Here is a 21,479-nt window from a genome sequence, read left to right on the forward strand (position 1 = left end):
CCGTCTTCCGCCGAGGATGGTTGAGAAGGAACTGGAGGGCTCAAGTTGTGCGCGTTCTACACACGGCACCAACAGTACCGCAAGACTCCTACTGAGCATGTGCGACCTGCGTGGACACTGCTACCATAAATCTCTGATCGATGGCGCTGGGTCACACTGCCACCTAAAGTGGAGCACCCACAGGGACACTGTTTAAAGGAAAAAAAGGGTATTCTGTTGTACATCTGAAGGTCTTTCCACCAATTTAACAAGGTGAGGATTTCTTGCAGGACCATGACCATCAAGTTCATGCAGTGTCTGCTGGATGTCCAATATGACTACAGCTAGCTGGAAATTTTCCAACCAAATGTTTTTCCTTCCAAAAATGCCAATTCATCAAAAGCCAAATATTTTGCAGAAACATGTCAAAATAAACATATGTTCTGAGACAATACAGGCACGGTTTCGATGGAAACTTGCCTGGTTTTCTGCCAATTCACCCGCCTGCTTTGGAGTCAGGATCCACAACTTCATGGCAACCCTGTTATATGGACTGCCTAAGGGTCACAGATCCCAGGGCTTCCAGACTCCCACTTAGCATGGGGAGCAAGCTGACCCTGGGGGCTGGAAGCCCAAGCTCTATCCAGCTGAGGCTCTCAGGTTTAGGCTCCCAGGTCAACAGCAGGGAACTTGGAAACCCTGCAAACTTCCTTTGATGCTTTTTTTTCTCCAAATATTTGAGGTACTTATATGCCCTCCCCCATTTTAGTAGTATATCAGCACCTCACCATTTTTAATGCATTTACCCTCACAACACCCTGTGATGTAGGGAAGTACTGTCATCCCCATTTTTACAGATGGGCAGCTGAAGCACAGAAAAACTAAGTGGGGAAGACCATAAGGAGAAGGACACAGATGATATACCCAAAGGGCACTAGATAAAGAGCTACAAGAGACCCCATCTTGGCCACAGCCAGGTGGCAGTTCCTGCAAAGCAGGCAAAAAGGAACAAAAAATTCTATATCTGGAACAGCTGATCAGGCAGCAACACACCTCCGAGGTCTCACTTTGACAATGAACAAATGTATCTCCACCCAAATCTGAATCTTGGAGGCAGTTTCCCACTTCTCTGGAGAATAGTCTCCATTGACCACAGAGAAGTGGGTAAGGGATGTAGTGCAGTTAATCCCTGAAACAAAGGGCCCCCATTCCATCACTTCTTCATCCAATCCCCCATCTCAGGCAATCTCATCAAATGTGAATTGATACTAAATGAAACCTCACTTAGACATCCCAGCAACAGAGAAGTAGCCCTCAAAAGATTCTTAAGCTATATGCTATTCATCATCCAAAAGCTTACAGGAGGGTCAGAGCATTCCTGGACCTAAAATGACTCAAATGGATGAAAAGAATGAGCTTCTGCATGCAAACTCTTGCTGTGATGGTAACATCCCTGTCCCAAAGGGACTTCCTCACCTCAGCTGACCTAGCAGCTAGATGCATCCGAAGAAGTGAGGTTTTTACTCACGAAAGCTCATGCCCAAATAAATCTGTTAGTCTTTAAGGTGCCACCAGACTCCTTGTTGTTTTTGTAGATACAGACTAACACGGCTACCCCCTGATACTATGTCCTTATGTCTGTGCCACCGCTGCCTACTCAGATTTGCTTATGACACAGATCATCCCTGTACAAAACTCTACCACCATTCAGCCTCTCTTCTGCCCTCAGGATCTTTTACATTATACTGGTAATGGTCATAGCCAGACTTCAATCTGAGGGCATTCACCTGTATCCCTTCCTGGACAACATTTTAATCAAAGCTCCAACCCGAGCAGCAGACCACGCTGCCACACTTTGGATACAGCAGTTGCTTCAAGAACATGGTTTTGTGATAAACACCAAGAAAAAAACTCTGATCCCTTCCACAAGGATAGCTCTGGGAGTGGACATAAACATTACTGAGGCAAAAATCTACCCATCACTGGACAGATTCCAAAAAATCCAGAACCTTACATCTAGGCTAAGAACATAAGGCCATCCGTACCTCAGTGTCTCCAACTACTGGGTCTTTTAGTTTTGGGTATATGTCACCCCATGGACAAGATCCCATTTCATGTGTCTCCATGTGTTTCTCCTCAAAGTATGGACCCATTCGCTGGAAAATATACAGGATCAAGTACTGGTCCCAAGCCAGGTATTGGATTCCCTCAGATAGTGGGTAATCCCAAAGATTGTCTGCAAGGGTCTTTTCATATGCCTTCTAGACCCACAGGTGCTTAATAGATGCCCACTTAGGGGATGGGAGCATACCTGGGACACAGAACAGCACAAGGCACCTGGAACTCCATAGAAGGGAATCAAAGCATCATTCGCCTGGAGGCTCCATGCTGTTAAGCTCACCCTATGAAGATTCCAGAGGGAAAGGGATTTGAGCAGGTCTGTCTTCATTTACTTACTGAAGGCAAGGCTAGAGAAGCTGTGCCTACTTCCAGAAACCCATTAAGATCCTGAGAAGTATTTTTTCCTCCTGAATGAACAAGAAGTATTTTTTTAAAAATAACTTCCCCTGTAATTCTTTCCTAATTCTCCAGAGGCATAGGAAGCTTACTCAGATATGCAACTTCTTTTACTGCTGTTATCCAGAACTTCAAAGAGTTTTAGACCACTGAATGGTATCTTGCTCAGTTCAGTTCTGGAGTGGTGTCCACACCTGGAGGTGAGGCCAAGTATATCTCTTAGCTATGGTGGAACAAAAAGAGGCAATGGAAAGGCCAAGACGGACAGATTCAAGGGACAAATATCTCATGATGGCAGAATTTCTGGATGAACAAAAACCCAGGGGGGGAATGAGTGAGACAAAGAAACCATCTGAGAGGAACAGAATTAAATGAAGCCAGGCTGCAAGAACTTGGGGTGGTAAGACTGGATAAAGCAGCAAGAATCACTTTCACAGGTAGAAGGCTTCTAGCTAATTCAAACACACATGAAGTTCCCTCTTGTGGAGACAGAGCGTCTAGCTTCATGACCTTTTTCCATGGCTGTGGTGTCCACTGGTCCCTAGAGCAATAAGTAATAATGGACACCTCATCTCCAAAACACACAGAACAGTCTCTTAACATATGAGCCTGTGACAGCCTATCACTAAGGGGTGTGAGATACCCTTTTCTAGGACTATTGCTGGCCATGGCAAAGTGGAGCTACTGCCCTCCAAGCCAGAAAAGACACATCCCCATGAACACCCTGCTGCACATCTACTTCTGTCAGCTTGTCTAATGAGCTCTATGGTTAGATGTCTGCTGGAGGGAGAAGGAGAGAGAAAATGTGGAAGTGTGGGGGAAGGAATGCCAGCAAGCCACAGTAGCCAAGGTTTTCCGCAAATGCTCTGCAGTGGAATGACAACAAGTTGTTTCTGCAAAGAGAGGTAAAATAAACAGAGCTTGTTGTGCCATTACTAGGCTTACATATGGGGAGTTTTAACAAAGCTTATCACCAGCTTGCTACTTTTCTGAATGGGTGTGATCAAACCACTAGTCCATTTCAGACTAATGGATTGCCTATTAGAAATGTATATTCTCTCTCATCCCACGGCCTGAGAGGATTCTATGCGACCACTTCAGTTAAATCAGGAAGTAAAAGTTTAGAGGTCACTTCTGAATAACTATCTCCTTCAAGACAGCTATGTACTAATATCGCCTAGGTCATTTGGCCTTGGTTTTGTTTAGCACACTTAGTCCTTCTGACTCACATAAAACATAATGGAAGTCTTCCTCACCATTTCTGCTGTCATTGTTTTAGCTACAATATGAGTTACAGCTTTCCCATCATCTCTGTGTCCTCTCCTACGCCTCAGTATCCTTGGGGTCAGAGGTCCATGAGCTCTGTAATTTAGACCAAAATCTATGTACTACAATTAGTTTTATACAAAGCATTTCTCACGGTATGTAAAATTGTTTGACTTTAAGAAGTTTTATGCTGAATTTATTAGATTTTAACAGATATGCATTTAAACAACATCTTCATCCGTGACAAACATAACCGACATCTCCAGCATCACAAAACTTTCAGTGTTAAATGCAAGATATGCAAAAGCAGCACATTTGGTATTTCCAAGTTTGTTTAGACAAGTCACTCACCACTTTGCTGCCATCTCCAGAATCCTAAAAATTAATATATTTAATGAATTTGGCTTTAGGGTCCTGGGCTTTGACCCATGTTTGAAAACAAACATTGAACTCTATTTAAACACTGTTCCAAGTATAATCCATTCAAAAAGATTGTCTGAGTGACCAGTACAGGTAGGCCAAAAAATATTTTAAGGCCATTTTCAAAAAGCATCTTCTAGCCTAGATCAACAGTTTGACTCCATCTTTTGATACAACATAATTCCTTTACTAAACCAATCCCCAATGAAAAGTGCATATGGAGTGTCCAAACAAAAATTTACCAAAAAAACCCGACACATTTCTTAAAATGTAGGCACATCTTAAAGTGTGGTTATGGTTAGAAAGGGGACTCTTCAAATTAGCTATGCTTCATATTCTTTCCTCCCTCAGTATAATAATCCACTTCCGTTTTACAAAGCAAAGAGAATTTAAATCTGCAAGAGATGCAGGGCAAGGAGGAGGATTAGAAGGCATTGGAGGTGGGGGGGGGGAGGCAGGACAGAAACAGGCTTGTTGGGGGAAGGGAAGAAAAGCAGGAGCAAAAAAATGTCTGGAGCCACTAGACTACACTCCCCAGCAGAACCTGGAACTAAACCCATTATTCCCAAGTCTCAACATTACTTTGCTATCTAGGAAATTGCTGTGAAACCCACTGAAAGTATCTCTCTCCAATTCCCATCTACTGGCAGTCCCACACAGAAGATAAACTGCCTTCTATTGCTATCAGCTGTGTTAGCTCAAGTGGTAGAGAGCTGTGCCATGAACCAAAAGATCCCAAATATGCTGTTGACTGATGTGGGGGGTAAATCTGTTCCCACATAATGGAATTTGTTTTTGAAATTTAAGTTTAAAAAAAAAAAAGACTTTATTTATTTATTTAAACAGTAGAGTAGGAAAGTCAAGCACTCAGAAGTTAGAAAATGTTAAAATTAAGTTTGCCTGTGCAGCCTTAATTCAGCTTCCTTGTGCATATGTTATGGTAGAGTTTAATTATGTGTGCATGTATATTTTTTCCCTATAGAACTCCTGCCTCATTAAGTTCACAGGACAAACTGTGCTGTAGGAATGAATCAAGGTTGTGTACTGAGTGAGACTGTTGTAGGATTGCTGCCTCATTTGTTGCAGAAGTTGGAAGATGTGTAGTGAATGAGGCAGAGAACTACAGGAAGAAAAAGATGATCTTATCATTAGGGCAGCTGAATAACATTATGGGAACTGAATTCTATCCCTGACGCTGCCACAGAGTTCCTATGCGATGCTACGTATGTCACTTAAAGAAAACTTTTCACAGGTGGTCCCTAATTGTGCATTCCTCATTTTCTAGGTACCTGACTTGACACATGTGGGTTCATTTGCGTTAAGTGCTAGGCGCATGCAACTGAAGTCAATGGGCACTGTACTTTCAACATATAAAGTGCTATAAAATGCTACATACTCTAAAAACCAAGCTTCAGGCTTCTCAAATTCAGCACTCAAAATTAACTGACACTTCTAACAATTTTGAATTTAAGCTTTGTACCTCAGTTCTCTATCTGGAAACTCGGGATATCATCTCCTCACCTCTCAGGGGATGCTGAAGATTAATTAATTAATGTTCATAAAGAACTAAGATACCTCAATGAGAAAAATACAGAAAACACATGAGCAAATTAATAATTCTGTTCAAATTCTGCACTGAGTGGTGTGCAGTAAATAATGATGAGGATAGAAAGAAATAGTGAACCATCTATCCTGTCCACTGAATGAGGCAGGGATCCCATGGGAAAAAGTGATAACATAATTAAAGACTGTCAGAGAACATATGCACACCAGGGCCTGAATTAAGGTTGCCTGTGGGCAACCCTAACTGGCATTTACCAATTTTTGAATGCTTGACTTTGCAACCTTCTTTTAATGTAGGGTTTTTAATATAATATGGATTTACAGTACATATTTTTATACAGTGAAATACTGCAGTTCAGACAGCATCTGGATAAGGACTGAAATATGCTGATAAACTAAAGAAAAATGGAAGGACAAGGATTTTTCTAAATTTTAGTGATTTAATAGTTCCACTGGAGAGTAAGTAACAATCAGTTGGTTACCTTAATGTAATAATTCCACTAGGGAGGATATCCGTCTCAACTACTGGCAGGAAGCTTTTAAATTCATAGTTTATAATTAATTACAGTGCTAGTTAACTTCTATTAACATTTAGAAAGGACAAGCAAGAAATTATGTTTAGAATGGATTTTGTTGTAGAGCCCTAAGTATGAACTAGTAACTATAGAACAGCGGTTCTCAAACTATGGGGCACACCTGGGAATGTGTCACGGGAGGCACAAGCTGTGAGCACTTTTTTTTTTTTTTTTTTGGAATTCCAGCTGTCAACCCCAGGTGGCTGGGGCTTGGGCAGCAGGGCCATGCACAACCAGGAGGCCAGGGGAGGGGATAAAGAGGACAGCCGGAGGCCTGCTATCCCAGGGCTCTCCTCACCTCCCTCCCCCAATCCCTCACCAGGATGTAATCTGGGATCTCCTCCTCCCCCACCACCACCAATACTTCACCTGGAGATGGTGGCAGGGCTCTGGTTATCAGCCCTGGGACAGCAGCAGGGCAGAAGTAAGGGTGGCAATGGGGAGCTAAGTCTGCTGTGAAAAGTGATATTGACAAATAGCACTTTTAACATTACCACCCTTTCTTCTGCGCTGCTGCTGGCACAATGCTGCCTTCAGAGCTCGGCACCTGGCCAGAGGTATATGTACTTGTGTGGCAGGGGCTGTAAATGACTACAGACACAAAGAAAGGGGCCTCAATCAAATAAGTTTGAGAACCACTGCTATAGAAGTTACCTGAGGCGAAGGTCCTCCCATATTTTCAGCAATCCACATAGCATTACTAGTTCATAGTATTTTTTCCAACATTCAACAGCTTCTTCTGCTGTAGGTTCTTCTTTAATATTATTTTGGTACTGAATCAATTCCAAATGCATGTTTTTATACTTCTCCAGATTTTTTCTAAAACGTTGACCAATTGGAGCAGGAATAGTTCCATTCTCAATATCACACCAACTGTGAAAATAAAATAAAAATGTTATACTTCTGTTATAGGGCGTACAGGCCCCATGCTGGCAAGGAGGGGGTTAATGAAGGACTCTGGACCCAACTGGCCCCGCGTCATTACACCTGCAGCAGATGTCAGGTATGGAGAGGGGAGTTAAAAGAAGTCCCAGCTCAGTGCGGGGCTGATCAGGAAGGAAAGCAGAGCTCTGCTTCTTTGCCAAGGAAAGCCTGGTTTCAGCCAAGAGTCAGATACAGCTTGCTGTCTGGATGAGCCTCCCAAAGGATGAGATGACCAGGCCAAGTAAGACTGACCAAAAGACCTGGCTGCATGGAGACATGCCCTAAATCAGGAGTCTGAAACACGTGGGCTGCATGTTATTTCCTGCGGCCCTCCAAAAGCGCCAACTTCGCCAGCAGCCAAGCTCCCTTCTCCCCCCTCGTTCCCCTCCCCCCCCCCCCCCCCCCCGGTGCGCTGTGTGTCCCTGTTCCTCCGCCTACCTCCCAGCACTTCCTTGGCGGCACTTAGGACTTTCCGGGGGGGAGGAGCAGGGACGCGGTGCACTCGGGGGAGGAGGCGGGGCGGGGATTTGGGGAAGGGGTTGGAATAGGAGCAGGGAGGGGGCAGAGTTGGGGCGGGGACTTTGGGGAAGAAGTTGGAATGGGGGCGGGGAAGGGGTGGGAAGAGATGGGGTAGGGGCGGGGCTGCTTGAGACCCCTGTGATAAACTGTTTGTTGGGGTACCGGGCATCATCGCCCAGGGATCTCTCTATTAAGGGTTGTGGACACCTAGGGATCCCCCCCATTGCCCAGGGGTCTCTCTCTTAGGGGTGCTGGGCACCAAGGGGTCCCCCCCCACATTACCATGAGGTCTCTCTGTTAGGAGTGCTGGGCACCCAGAGGTCCCCTCCCCATTGCCCAGGGTTCTCTCTGTTGGGACACTGCACAGTGTCTGTGATTAAGTGAAAATTTTCTGTAACATTTTTATAATTCCTAGGCGAGCCTCAGTTTCCCTCTCGACTTTGCGCTGTGACCGGGGGGGTGGAAAGGGTTACACAGTGCAGGAGAGAGTCGACGCCTATGGCGGGCCACAGGAAACGGCCTGCAGGCCACGTGTTTGAGACTCCTGGTGTAGATCATCAGCAGTGTTACTGACCACATAAGGAATAGTTACAGGTGTTTATATTTATTAAAACCCCTCTTCGCATTACAGTTTTAAAAAAGTTACTACATTGACTTTTAATAGCGTACTATATTACTCTTCATTTTTTTTCATTTTTGACTATACTTTTGTATCGTTGTATGAAAAGGTTTCAGTGATGTGGCCCTCGGGCCAATGTACTAGTCCTCATGTGGTCCTCGTGGTGAATTGAGTTTGAGATTCCTGCCCTAAATAGAAGGGCAGGATCCTGCTGAAGATTCCTTGGATAACTCTCTTTTTGAGTTCATAGCATTCCTTTATTTTTGGACTTTAATACCCCAGAAAGGGTAGGACTCAAGTGTGCCTTAGCTGGAGGGCTAAAGCACCAATGCAGTAGACCCTGTGAGAGGTGGCAACTGACTGTTGGAGACCCTATGATAAGGTGAATAGTGCTCCAATGTACCATCAGGAGATCCCTCACAGCTTTTTATATTTTTTTATTTATATAATAAAAAAAAAACACCACCCCACTCTCACACCCCTCACTCTCTTTTTTGGGATAATATACTTACAGTTTAATTCTCTCTTCTACCAGTGCCGTATAGGTCTCACAACTTTCATCGTCATCCCAGTCCCTCCAAAGGAAGTCGTAGAAAAACCTAAAAGATATATTGACATTACAGGGGGTCCCCAGTATAAGTCAGGGTTGCGTTCTTGAAAAGGGCAATGGATACTGAAACGACAGATACCAGGGAATTTAATTTTTCCCCATAAGAAAAAATTGCCTGCCCCCCCCACTCCTGCCCCACCTCTTCCCGCCCACTTCTGCCCCCTCCTCCGAGCACACCCCATCCCTGCTCCTCCTCCTCCCTCCCTCCTGAACCCCATGGGAAGCACCCAAAGAAAAGCCCTGCAAAAGGTGAAGCGACAGCTATGTGGATCGGAACACGTTCCCCTATTGGTGAGCGACGGATTCAAGAAATGACAGACAAGGGGGAGACTTATACCGGGGACCCCCCCTGTATGATACTGCCACCACATTTGTCCTTGTGTGAGAAGCAGAAAAAAAAAAAGCTTCCATATGTTTTGGCAATCAACCTCATAACTTTTTACTGTGGTGATCTCAAGTTGTGAAAAACATTTTCACTTCATAAAAAACTGCAACACCGCAAATCTTATTTCCCCGCAAGAAAAATCTGCTTAATTTCTGCAGTTTGATTTCTCTCTTCACCTCACCAACAACCTTAGGTAAAATCTCAACAGCACGTCTATAAGTTCATCTATATGGTTGTTTATGGCTGTCCAAAAGAAAAAATGTAGTTACCTACCCTTCATTTTTCCTTCTCTGAAATGGGCACCTGGTGCTCCATAATTTGTTACAACTAGGTTACTCTTCCTCATCTTCCAAGCCTTGTGACTAAAAAAAAATAAACTCCACTAGCTTCACAATGTAGTGCTGGCAATTAGAACTGATAACAGAAGTGATTGCCTCTCTCTAACTCCCCAAGCAACTGCTCATGCTAAAATGATAAATTATGAATTCCGATTATAATACAGGGAAATGGAAGAAACTGCTTACAGCAAAGAAAGATCCTAATATGAGGGAATCACAAGACTTCTCCATCTCTCCCTGCAGGAATATTCCATAAAGAGAAAAAAGGAAGAACTGAGACATTTCCCCTCCAACTGGAAACGAATGCAAATTAGGTGACAACCTGGGAGAGATCTCACAGAGCACCAGATGTCCACTTAAGAGAAGGAAAAGTTACATGTAGGTAGGTAAATTTAACCTGTCTTCATCATGGGCACCTGGTGCTCAGTAATCCATTACAACTGGGAAGTTGCCAGTAAAACGTATCTACATAAACAGGAGGGAAACTTGAAACATCAAGAATGAACCACAAGGAAAAAACAACTGCTTGAGGATAGGTTTATTTTGTTTTACTTTTCTTCTGCCTTCTCTGAGCATGTGAAGTGGTTTATTGAAAGAAAGCCAAGAGAGAGCCTGCAGCACCTTCTGCCCAAAAGTTATATCAAAGACAAAACATCTATTTAAAACAATAAAGGAATGCACTCAAGTCCACATAGCTATACTACAAAATTACTTCAAAGCACTATGCTATTCTGTCCAGGAAATGGACATATGCCTGAACTTTTACAGGAGGAGGGGGATCTTTTATGAACAAACTGTAGGCCTGACAAACTCCTTAATTTATCCATCTAGGACTAGTGCCTATAATGCTTTTGTTGCAATCTTCCTTAGGTCATCCATCTAATATTAAAATTGCATCCAATTTTCTTCAAGAATTAGTTTTATGTAAATAGAATTTGAATATCTCAACATCTAAAAGCAAGTAACTGATTCTCTTAGTGGTGAAAGAACTTAGAATACAAGGAAAGCAAATAGATTACAATGTTCAAGTGGAAACTATAATTTCAGGGGACACAATTCTGGTGCAGGCCTGAAAATCATTTCATCTGCAAAAAAACTGCACAGAAAGATTCCAGATGGATAAAGCCCCCCAAACTTTAGACTTGATTACCCTTGCGGTCCCCTCTAGCCCTATGGCTCTATCAACTAACTCTCCTGGCCAATGTAATTGCGAACAGGTAAAATGTTTTAATAAGTATGGGGAAAACTCCCCCATTTGTTTAGGAAAAATTAGATTATCTGAAACATTAAACTATTCTACTAGTCTCGTAACAGCATCTCTGCAGAGAGACAGCTTTAAGGAATTGGGAAATGTGAGGGTGTTGCAAAAAATGCTAGAATTGGAAGGAATATGCTACAAGTAGCCTATCATTGAGACCTGAACCTTCAGGAAGATTGTGTCATAGTTTGAGCAAGTGCCTATCTGGAAGGAACTCCAATACATGTCCTTTCAAGAGCACCATGAGAATCAAGTTCTCAAAATCCTTTGAAGTTGCCAGATTTGTGGACAATTTCTAGATTTCACTAGGATGTTCCATGAGCTCTCCTGAATATTCATGCTCTAGAAGGCAAAAACTTCAATTTCCAGGCCAAACACTTCATGTGCTGAGGTCTAGAAGTTTGAGATGATCCTGAAATATGTTTCCACTTCCAGGAAGTTTGAAGTGCCTTTTTGGTCACGTACACTAAGGTATCTTACTGAAGGCCTGAATTAACCTTTTCAAAAGACACAGCAACCCCCAATTTACTGGGCTATCCATCTTAACTGTTGTAAAGATTGCTGTTTCTGTAGCTATAGCTTTTGCTGCTGCCTCAGTCTGACATGCTCCTTGAAGAGACAGAGGAATGCTTTAAAAAAGAAATGATAGAAAGAGTTTATAAAGGGGGAGGGAAAGCAGAGATGAACATGCTCTGACTTTAAAGCCTTACTGAAGTGGTTTTAAAGCTGTGCAACAGAACTCTCCTTTCTTAATGCTAACATTTTAGCACAGGATTACAGCCATTTGGATTGTCCATTGAAGTTGTCAAGCTAATGGTGTAAGCAACTAACCACTCAGCAATATCACTTGAATGAAAATCGTTGTCAGGCTCAGTAAAGTGGCAGGCTAGACCAGTTTGGAACACATGAAAGGAAACTGGAAGAGAGAAGCTCATCCCTATAGATTCCAGCTCTTTTGATTGTCTGTTATTGGTATAGGCAGGATGCTTGCAGTAGGGGCTAGGATGCTCTGCTGCACTCATAAGAAAAGTCAGCAACAGTGGTAAAAAGGCAAGCTGAGTTAGGCCACGCTGAGCTAAGGGAGGCCAGACAGAAAACAGGTCTACTGACAGGCTACCAATATGGCCTAGATCACTCTGCATCCTGCAAAATACAAAAATCAAATCAAATTGGGGGCAGGGAAAGAGAATGCAGTGGTAATACAAAGAACCATACTAGGCCATACTGTCACACTTGAGAAAGCCAGGGTAATAAAGGGCTAGCGGGCATCAGCAGGTTGGACCAGGCCACTCTACTGACTTGCTGAGGAAAAGACAGCAGAAGGAGTAGTAATAGGGTGTAGGGAAATGCAGACTATAGAATATGCTTCACAAATCCATATCTGCACAACCCTCAGGCTGCCCCAATATAATGGTAACTGATACCAAATACAGAGAATCTGAAACATCTGAGTGCTATGTTGTTGGGGTTTTGTTTTGTTTTTTTTAAACGATGTTTTCATTTTCAAAGCCTGTAGAAGTCAGAGCTTAAGCACAAGAAAAATTGTCTAATGCTCTAGACAGTTGGGCCAAAAACACCAGGTACACTGGCAAACTGAAAGCAGTAGGCAAGTCATGCTCCCAGGTTGTTCCTGACCCTGCTGACTTACCAGCCTCTTGGGAACATTCCTAGAACCCATACTTCACCACAGTCAGATGAGAAAAATAAAAAGCTAGGGGCCTCTGGCTTGTTGCTTCCAAAATGCCAGGTCCTGTTGCAGAATTTCCATTCCAACCAGCTTAAGGCTTGCCTGTCGGATGTCTGTAGAGTGGAGTGAGTAGGTGGTGATCACAGCTAAGACTGCTACACTGCCATGTTTCCTCCTCAGTAATAGCTTTCCCGTACACTCCTCTTCTCAAAAATCCTCTAAGACCTGGTCTACACTACAAACTTACATTGGTATAACTACATCACTCAGGAGTGTGAAAAATCCATGCCCCAGAGCAATGCAGTTATACCAACCTAACCCCTGTTATAGATAGCGCTAGGTTGATGGGAGAACGTCTCCTGTCTACCTAGCTTCCACCTCTCATGGAAGTGGAGTTTCTCCCGTCAGCATAATATCTTCACTAAAGCGCTACAATGGTGCAGCTGCACTGGTGTAGCTGTGCCACTGCAGCTTTTTAAGTGTAGACCTGCCCTAACCTACTAGGGGCACCAAGAAGAGGAAGAAAAAAGAAATATGCACAATGGAAGTAACTCCTGCTTAGAGATGAGTCCTAAGAGAACCTCCAGGTTCTTTGAGCAGAGGCAAAACACTGGGGTATTAGAGAGGCAATCACTACACTAGGGGTCGGCAACCTACAGCATGCATGCCAAAGGCGGCACGCGAGCCAATTTTTCCAGCCCCGCTCAGCCCACTGCCGGCCTGGATAAACGGAACCCTGGCTGGCAGCAGGCTGAGCGGGGCCAGCAGCCAGGACGCCGGCAGGCAGGAGCCGGCGGGTCTGGGGTTCCTGACGCCGGCCCCTTGCCAGCCAGGGTCCGGCCATCGGCCCCGCTCAGTCTGCTGCGGCCTGCGATACCAGCCGCCAGCCCCGCTCACCTCGCTGCTGGTCTGGGGTTCCAGCCACCCGGTCCCCTGTATTTATGTGCCCGTGCTTAATTTGAGTTTTCGATGATTTACCTTCTAAAAAATTCTCCCATGTCTCGCACCCCCAGAAAGGGCATCTCGCACCCCCAGGTTAAGAACCACTGCACTAAACTGATAAGATCTGCATTTTAATTTAATTTTAAATGAAGCTTCTTAAACATCTAAAAACCTTGTTTACTTTAAATACAACAATAGTTTAGAGTTATAGAGAGAGACCTTCTAAAAACATTAAAATGTATTACTGGCACGCGAAACCTTAAATTAGAGTGAATAAATGAAGTCTCGGCACACCACTTCTGAAATGTTGCCGACCCCTGCACTACATTGTGAAGCTAGAAAGAAATAGCAAAATATTTTCAAGTTGAAATGACTCATTGAAAGAAATCCTTTTCTGCAAACAGTTTGTTTCTACACATTAACAAGCATTTTGTTAGAAAATTCCTGACTGGCTCTACTCAAGATACAGTACTGCAAACCTTAAAAACACCATATGGTTGGCACATTAAGATAAAAGGGTCAACACCTTTTAGAGTAAAAAAAGCAGAAGTGGTAAGGCAAAGCACCAGAATCCAGATAGGGCTGCTGAACCTCAGGTCCAAAAGCTGTTCCCTCCTGGACTAAGTAAATCCAATCACATTGCAAGGGGTTTTTGGGCCATTAACTGGACTGCATCAAAATACTTTTTCATCCTTACCACTTTTTAAACTGAGACTTTTGTTTGTGAATACTCTTACACTATTAATGAAGCAAAGTAAATCTTTCTAATCTGTCTAATTTAGGTACAGTTCCTCAATTAACATTTTAGCATCTCTGAATGGCAAAAATACAGGGGAAAAGGCTAAATACCTCACAACGTCCAAAGCCTGGGCAATATCAAATACTACCATATCCTGCCCCTCGACAGGGTAGATTTCCAGCAAAGGTACACAATGCTCCAGTTCATCCAAAACATTATCAACAAGCTCTCTTGGAATATTTGCAATATTAGAGGAAAATGGTTCAGCAACAGATATAGAAGCTTTCAAGTGAGATGAGGTGCTCTGAGATGGTTTGCAAGTAACCTAAGACATAAGAAATGTATAGTTACAAAATGTTTTTAAAATGTCTATTTCTTTGTTAGTATGATCCTGCAATCCTGCCACACACACAGTTCTTATTAACCTTCATGGGAGTGCCACCTGTAGAACTGATCCATACTAAAAATAATTAGTGAAAATGACATCTTCCTTTAATTTTACCTTAAAGCAGTAGTATGATTTTAAGAGAAAATGATTAGTTTGCTACAGAATAGGTAAACTGAAAATTGAGTTATTTTTTAATCTAAACACTACAGACAGCTGTAGAGGCCAGTATTTAAACCTATTTATCACTCAGGGTGAGAATTTGCAATTTCATATTCTACTTATCTAGTATGTTAAGCTCAGTTTGAGGTTTTGTTATTTACTAGGTAATCTCTTTGATCTGTTTGCTATCACTTATAATCACTTAAAATCTATCTTTTCGTAGTTAATAAACATATTTTATGTTTTAATCCAAACCAGTGTGCGTTTGACTAAGGTGTCTGGGGAAAATCTCAGCTTGATTACCACAACTATGCATGGTCCTCTTCACATTGAGGTTAAGCCCATATATAATGGCCAGATTTGACCAGGGCAGAACGAACAGTACTGCTCTGGGGTCTTAGGCTGGGAGGCTAGTGATTAGAGAGCTAACGTTATGGATAGCGTCTCCATATTCGTGAGTGCTACAACCTAGCAGGTGTTCCTGCACCTCTGATTACTGCACACTCTACCAGGGCACAGGCTTCATCTACAGCGTTCCTGGCCCAGGTCTCTACTCAGGAAATCTGCAGGGCGGCAATGTGGTCCTCCATACACACTTTCTCCATGCACTATGCGATTACCCAACAGGCCAGAGATGATGCGGCTTTCGGATGAGCAGTACTCCAATCAGTGGACAACTCCGACCCCGCCTCCTGAACTTGGGCTTGGGAGTCACCTGATTAGAATGGACATGAACAAGCACTCGAAGAAAAAAAAAAAACCGATTACTCACCTTCTTGTAACTGTTATTCTTTGAGATGCGTTGTTCACGTCCATTCCAGGACCCACCCTCCTTCACCTCTAGCCAGCAAGAAGGAACTGAAGGGGTGGCGAGTCGGCAGGGCCCTATATTGAGCACCATGACTCCAGGGGGCGCCCAGACTGACCTGACAGATGCTGCTATGGGAAAAATCACCCGGCCATTGTGCACGTGCGTGCGCACACACCTGATTGGAATGGACATGAACACTACCTCTTGAAGAAGAACAGTTACAAGAGGTGAGTAACCGTTTTTTAAGTCCTCCATTTGTGCATGCTTTTGGAACTAGATGCATTCACTAACATTTTCAAGTGCAGAAAAGGACATACTTTGAGCTATTGTGTGTGGTAGTCAGATTGTAGAAAATACCATCTTTGTATACTCTGCCATTCCATATTCCTGAGATTTGTAGAGAAGCTAGTTGGAATTTGATCAGTTCACATACCTATCATTATTCCATTGTGGCATCTTGGATAGAAATCCTACAGCCAGCTTTTTTGAGAGGTAACTGTTGGTCACTCACCTGCAGTGTGGGATCCTTATGGACAAGCATTGGAAAAGAGGTTATTTACCTTATGGAAAGTGGACTTAGAGATGCTTTGGTCCTCAGATCTCATGACCCTACCCTTCATCCCCACTGATTTGGAATCCTTATGCCAGGGAAGTCCCACAAAGAAGCTAAAATCTTGGAATGAGATTTTGGTAAACAAGTGAATTAGAGGAAGCAATTTTCCTCTTTCCCCAGTTTCATTCTGGAGATGTGTTGGCTCTTGCTGAAGACTGCCATGCACTTGGTGAAGACTTGAGGTGCTGCTGACAGGCCGAACAGGAGGACAGTAAATTGGTAGTGGGTACTGTTGACCACAAACCTGAGGTACTTCCTGTGGGGCTGAGTAATTGTGATATGAAAATGTGTCCCCTTCAAGTCGAGGGCGGCATACTAGTCTGCTGGATCTAGTGAGGGGATGATGGATGTCAAGGAGACCATGCGGAACCTGAGTTTCTTTATGAGCTTGTTGAGTTCTCACAGGTCCAGGATAGGCCTAAGGCCGTCTTTGGCTTTCGGTATTAGGAAATACCGGGAATAAAAGCCTTCGCCGCGTGTTCCTGAGGAACCTCTTCCAGTGCCCCTAACGATAGGAGCGACTGCACCTCCTGGATAAGGAGCTGCTCATGAGAAGGGTCCCTGAAGAGGGACTGGGAAGGAGTGTGGAAGGGCGGGAGGGCACAGAATTGGATGGAGTATCCCCTCTCTACCATGTGGAGCACCCAGCGGTCCGAAGTGCAGGACCATGCATGGTAGAAAGGGGACAGTCAGGAGAGAGAGGTATGGTGGGGTAGATCCAGTCTCTGATCTGGTGCGCTGTCCTCAACCGCACCGTCAAAAGGCTGGTTAAGTGCCAGAAGGCAGTTTGGATTGGCCAGAGCCCTGGCCTGAAGACGGTTGTGGTCTCCTCCTGTTCCTCCTCTGAGAACCGTCCTGGCAGTTCTGGTGATGGAATCTCGGCAGAGGTTGCAGTCTGAAGTGTCTCCGCTATGTGGCGGGAGTGTGCAGATCCAAAGACTTGAGGGTTGCTCGTGAGTCTTTCAGGCTGTATAGCCTCTTGCCTGTCTTTTCAGAAAAAAAGTCACACCCTCAAATGGGAGGTTCTGAATAGTCTACTGGACCTCATAAGGCAGCCCCAAGACTTGGAGCTCCTTCTCATGGCCACCCCAGTAGCCATAACCCTAGTGGCAGCATCTGCACTGTCCAATGCAGCCTGGAGGGAAGCCCAGGCGACTAGCTTCCCCTCCTCCACCAAGGCCGAGAACTTGGCTCAGGAGTCTGAAGGGAGGAGCTCCGTAAATTTGGCCATCGCCGCAAGGTGTTATACTAGTACCTGCTGACGATGACCTGCTGGTTCGAAATACAGAGCTGCAGACCCCCAGTAGAATAGACCTTTTTCCAGACAAGGTCTAGTCGCTTAGCCTCCCTGTTTTTTGGGGAGGGCCCTTGGAAATCCTGTCTCACATGGGTTAGCAGCGTCCACAACAAGAGAGTCGGTGTGAGTGGGAGTATAAATGTTAGTACCCTCTGGAGGGCATGAAATAACGTCTCTCATTGCGCGTGGCAGTGGGCAGCAAGGAAGTTGGGTCTGCCACAGGATCTTGGTAGTGTCCACAATAGTCTTAATCAGTGGTAGGGCAATACGAGAAGGTCCTGAGGGGGTGAGGATGTCCACCATGGGATCAGCCTCCTCGGCCTTAATGCCCAGACTCTTGAGCAGCCCTTCGCAGCAATTCTGCAGCACCCTGTTGTCCTCAAGCATTAGGGCTACGGCTGTACCCACCAATGCCTCATCTGGCAACGATGAGAAGAAAGCACTTATAAAAAGCGGATGCTCCCTGCCATCCAGCCCCAGGAGATCCCGCGAGACTCAGGGCAGCATTGGTGCTGATGGGGCGCTCGCCGGCACCGGGGCTGTAGACTTCGAACCCGGTGTTGGCTCTACCATCATTAAAACCCAGGGAACCATTGACAGAGCCAGGGCCGATTCCCCCTGTCTGAGCCGACGAAGGTGGCGGGCCCATCGTGGTATCTGTGCTGGAGCTGTCAGTGCCTGCGACGTAGTCAGCGCCGAAGTCAGGTGGCTCAGCGGTGCCGATGCTGCGGCTGGAGGTGTTGGCATATGGGCTGGCGCTGAGGCAAGCTGCATAGACTATGGCGGGATGAAGGTGGCTGAGGCCACAGAAGATGCAGCAGAGCCTTGGTGAAAGGCCCAGGAGGTCCAGAATGGCCACGGTGGTGGATTCTGCCACTGCAGTGGCCAAACCCGGGGCTCTCTCCTGTCTCTCCCGGACCTCGATCTTTGGCTCCTACTTCTCCTTGATTGGTAGGAGTCAGACTCTGACTTCCAAGGTCTCTAAGACTGAAGACCAGGGAGGAGCTGAGCCTTGGTGCCTCGAGCGTCAAGAGCTCGGGGAGCAGGTAGGCTCTCTGTTCGAGTGGGCCGGTGCTGAGGGACATGGAGAGGGGGAGCGCCTGGACATCATAGCTGGCTTCCCTCTTGAGTGCGCCAGGGCGTTGGGCCGCCAACACTGGAGGTTCTTCCCTCATCGGGGATGAGAATGGCTCCGTAAGGTACAACAGGTCCCGAGCAGCTTCAAAAGCTTCTGGCATCTAAGGGAGCTGTAGCTGCTGACCTCTAGGGACCAGTGTCTGTGGGAACTCAACTGCCTTGCCTGGGCAGGAGTCGACGCGGCCCCAGTGAGGGATCGGAGTTGTGGCCCACCTGGAGTCTCACTTCTCTGGACTTAGCCGGAGGTGACCGACTGTCCAGCTTCTTTTTCTTCTGAGGCAACGTTGAGTGGGATCAGTGCCTGCTCTCAACCGGGCCTCATGAGGTGCCAGGCCGGGACCGAGTGTCCCAGGACCAGTCTTTTCTCGGAGCCAAGCTTAACAACTGTGCCGGGGCGCTCTGCGTCAAGAATGACATGTTAGGAGCCAGGTCCCCTGATCCTGGGTCAGAATGAAGGCGTACAGCTGCCTCCATGAGGATCACCTTAAGCCCCTGTTCCTTTTCTTTAAGAATTCTAGGGCAGAACTCGCAGCAGATCTTACAATGATCCTTTTTGTGACCCTCCCCTAGGCATCGTAAACACGAGGAGTGTGGATCGCTTTTCGGCATGCGCTTCACCCAGGCCACACAGTTTTTAAACCCCGGGGACCGCAGCATACTACGGCTCCGGGGAGTCAGAATGGGAGGGACCCCCAACAACTCTAATAATAAATAAGGTAACTATATACAGAGAACTGTAGAATGTGCTTGCTAAGCAAGGGCTACAGGAAGTTCTAGCCAACTGTCACTGGCGGTAAGAAGGAACTGAAGGGTTGGCAGGGCCCTATATTGAGTGCGATGAAGGCATGACTCCAGGGGGTGCCCAGACCTACTCGACAGATGCTGCTATGAGAAAAATCTTCTGTGCATGCGCACACACCTGACTGGAATGGACATGAACAAGCACTCAAAGAAGAATAGTTAAATTCCCATCACTGTATGAAGATCTGAAAACACAGGTGTTTGAGAACTTCCTAGAAACATTTGAAAAAACTCTGATGATTAGTGTGCAAGATGCTGTGAGCCTTGCTTATTTTTCCATTAAACTTTAAAAACCGAAGTGCTTTATTTTAATTACAACTACTCAATCATAAGCCGGTTTGTTTATAAGCCAACCCCCCCCAAGATTGATAAGTAAAAATGGAAAAATTTGTATAACCTGCTCATAAGCCACCCCTATAATTCAGGGGTCAGCAAACTTCGGCTCCCGAGCCATGAGGTAAGTCACTGGGGGGTGGAAATGGTTTGTTTACCTCCAGCGTCTGCAGGCACGGAGGTAAACAGTGTGTCCTGGCGTGCCAGCTGCTTACCCTAATGGGCCAAGACAGCAACTGGTGGGGAAGTTTTTTGGGGAGGGGGGAGAAGCTGGGAGTCAGGGGAGTGACCCCTGTTACCCCTCCCCACATGACCCCACCCCTAATCTGGGACCCTCACCCTCTCCCCATCCCATCCCTTATCTGGGGAGGGCCAGGGGAGGATGTCTCTGACCTGGCTAGAGCTGCTCCTGCAGGCTGGGCAGCGCGGCCCCAGCAGGCTGGGCAGCGCGGCCCCAGCCTGCTCCAGTGGGCCAGACCGGGCAATGCGGCCGCATGATGTTCCAGTGGGCAGGCCGGGTGGCACAGCCACAGCCTGCTTCGGCAGGCCGGGCGGTGCAGCCACAGCCTGCTCTGGGGGGCAGGGCCGAGTGGCATGGCTGCAGCCTGCCAGCCCTGGAGCTGCAGCTGCTTTGGAGGCTGGGGCGAGAGCAGCATAGCCAGAAGCAGAGAGAATCTGGCCCCGCCTCTTCCCTTCTGTTTCTACTGGCTGTACTGCCTCTCCTTGCTCCCTCTGTTGGGGGGAAGGGCTGTGTCCCACCTCTCCCTCTCCATAGCCGTTCATAAGCCGACCCCCTTCTCTGGTGCTTCCCTTTTTTACTAAAAAAAAATTTGGCTTATGAACGAGTATGTACGGTAACTACAATGAAAAAATAAAAAGGAAAATTACTTCAACAAGTATTCCAACAAAAGGTATAAGGACATTTTCAGAATTGATGAAGAAAAGCTCTGGATTGGTCTTCCAGACTCCAAGCCATTTTTCTTTCATCTTCAGTTTCTCCAGAAGATATTTACTCATTGCTTTATTGGCATCTTCTGCCTATTACATGAACAAAGAAAAAAAATTCTCACCTATCTTAAAGGTACTGCACTTTTAATTAAAAATAAATTCATATAAAACTTCACATTAATCCATAAAACATGATACATCACTCTAAGGCAGTGGTTCCTAAAGTGGGGTTTGCAGAATGTTACAGGGGGGTTGCCAGAAAAATTTCCGTAAGGGTGGGCAGAGGACCCCAGGCATTGGAGGCAGCAGGTGGGACCCAGTTGCAGGGCAGACAGCCCAAGCCCCAGGAAGAGCAGGGCTGGGCAGTTGGGGCTGGCAGCCTAAGCCCTGCCCCCATCAGTGGGGGAGCCAGCAGTGGTTCCGGACTTCCAAGGGCTAGGCAGAGTAAAGCAAGCGCATCCATCACACTGAGGAAACTTAAACTTAAATCCCTGGAAATATTCCTTTTTAGGAGGGGATCATGAGATTTCACAATTTAGTGAAAGGGGTTTGCGGACTGTTAAAGTTTGGGAACCACTGCTCTAAGGGCAGCAGAGAAGGAGGATATAATGGGGAGGAGGGAGAAGGAAAGAAAATAATGGGGGGGGGGGG

General features: G+C 45.7%; 1 protein-coding gene across 2 annotated transcripts in view; it reads right to left on the reverse strand.

Annotated features, from left to right (window-relative positions):
- SHCBP1L (SHC binding and spindle associated 1 like) overlaps nucleotides 1-21,479 on the reverse strand; it is a 49,846-nt gene that overhangs the window by 24,741 nt on the left and 3,626 nt on the right. The window contains exons 2-6 of one of the 2 annotated variants that reach the window (XM_034780446.1): nucleotides 20,769-20,918; nucleotides 14,452-14,666; nucleotides 8,895-8,981; nucleotides 6,975-7,193; nucleotides 3,726-3,858 (exon numbers count right to left, since the gene is read on the reverse strand). In XM_034780446.1, coding sequence (XP_034636337.1) covers nucleotides 3,726-3,858; nucleotides 6,975-7,193; nucleotides 8,895-8,981; nucleotides 14,452-14,666; nucleotides 20,769-20,918 — 804 coding nt within the window. The remainder of the gene's footprint in view (nucleotides 1-3,725; nucleotides 3,859-6,974; nucleotides 7,194-8,894; nucleotides 8,982-14,451; nucleotides 14,667-20,768; nucleotides 20,919-21,479) is intronic. The other variant, XM_034780447.1, reaches the window with a different exon arrangement.

The sequence above is a fragment of the Trachemys scripta genome, chromosome 8, assembly GCF_013100865.1.
Source record: "Trachemys scripta elegans isolate TJP31775 chromosome 8, CAS_Tse_1.0, whole genome shotgun sequence".
NCBI classification, from domain to species: domain Eukaryota; kingdom Metazoa; phylum Chordata; order Testudines; family Emydidae; genus Trachemys; species Trachemys scripta.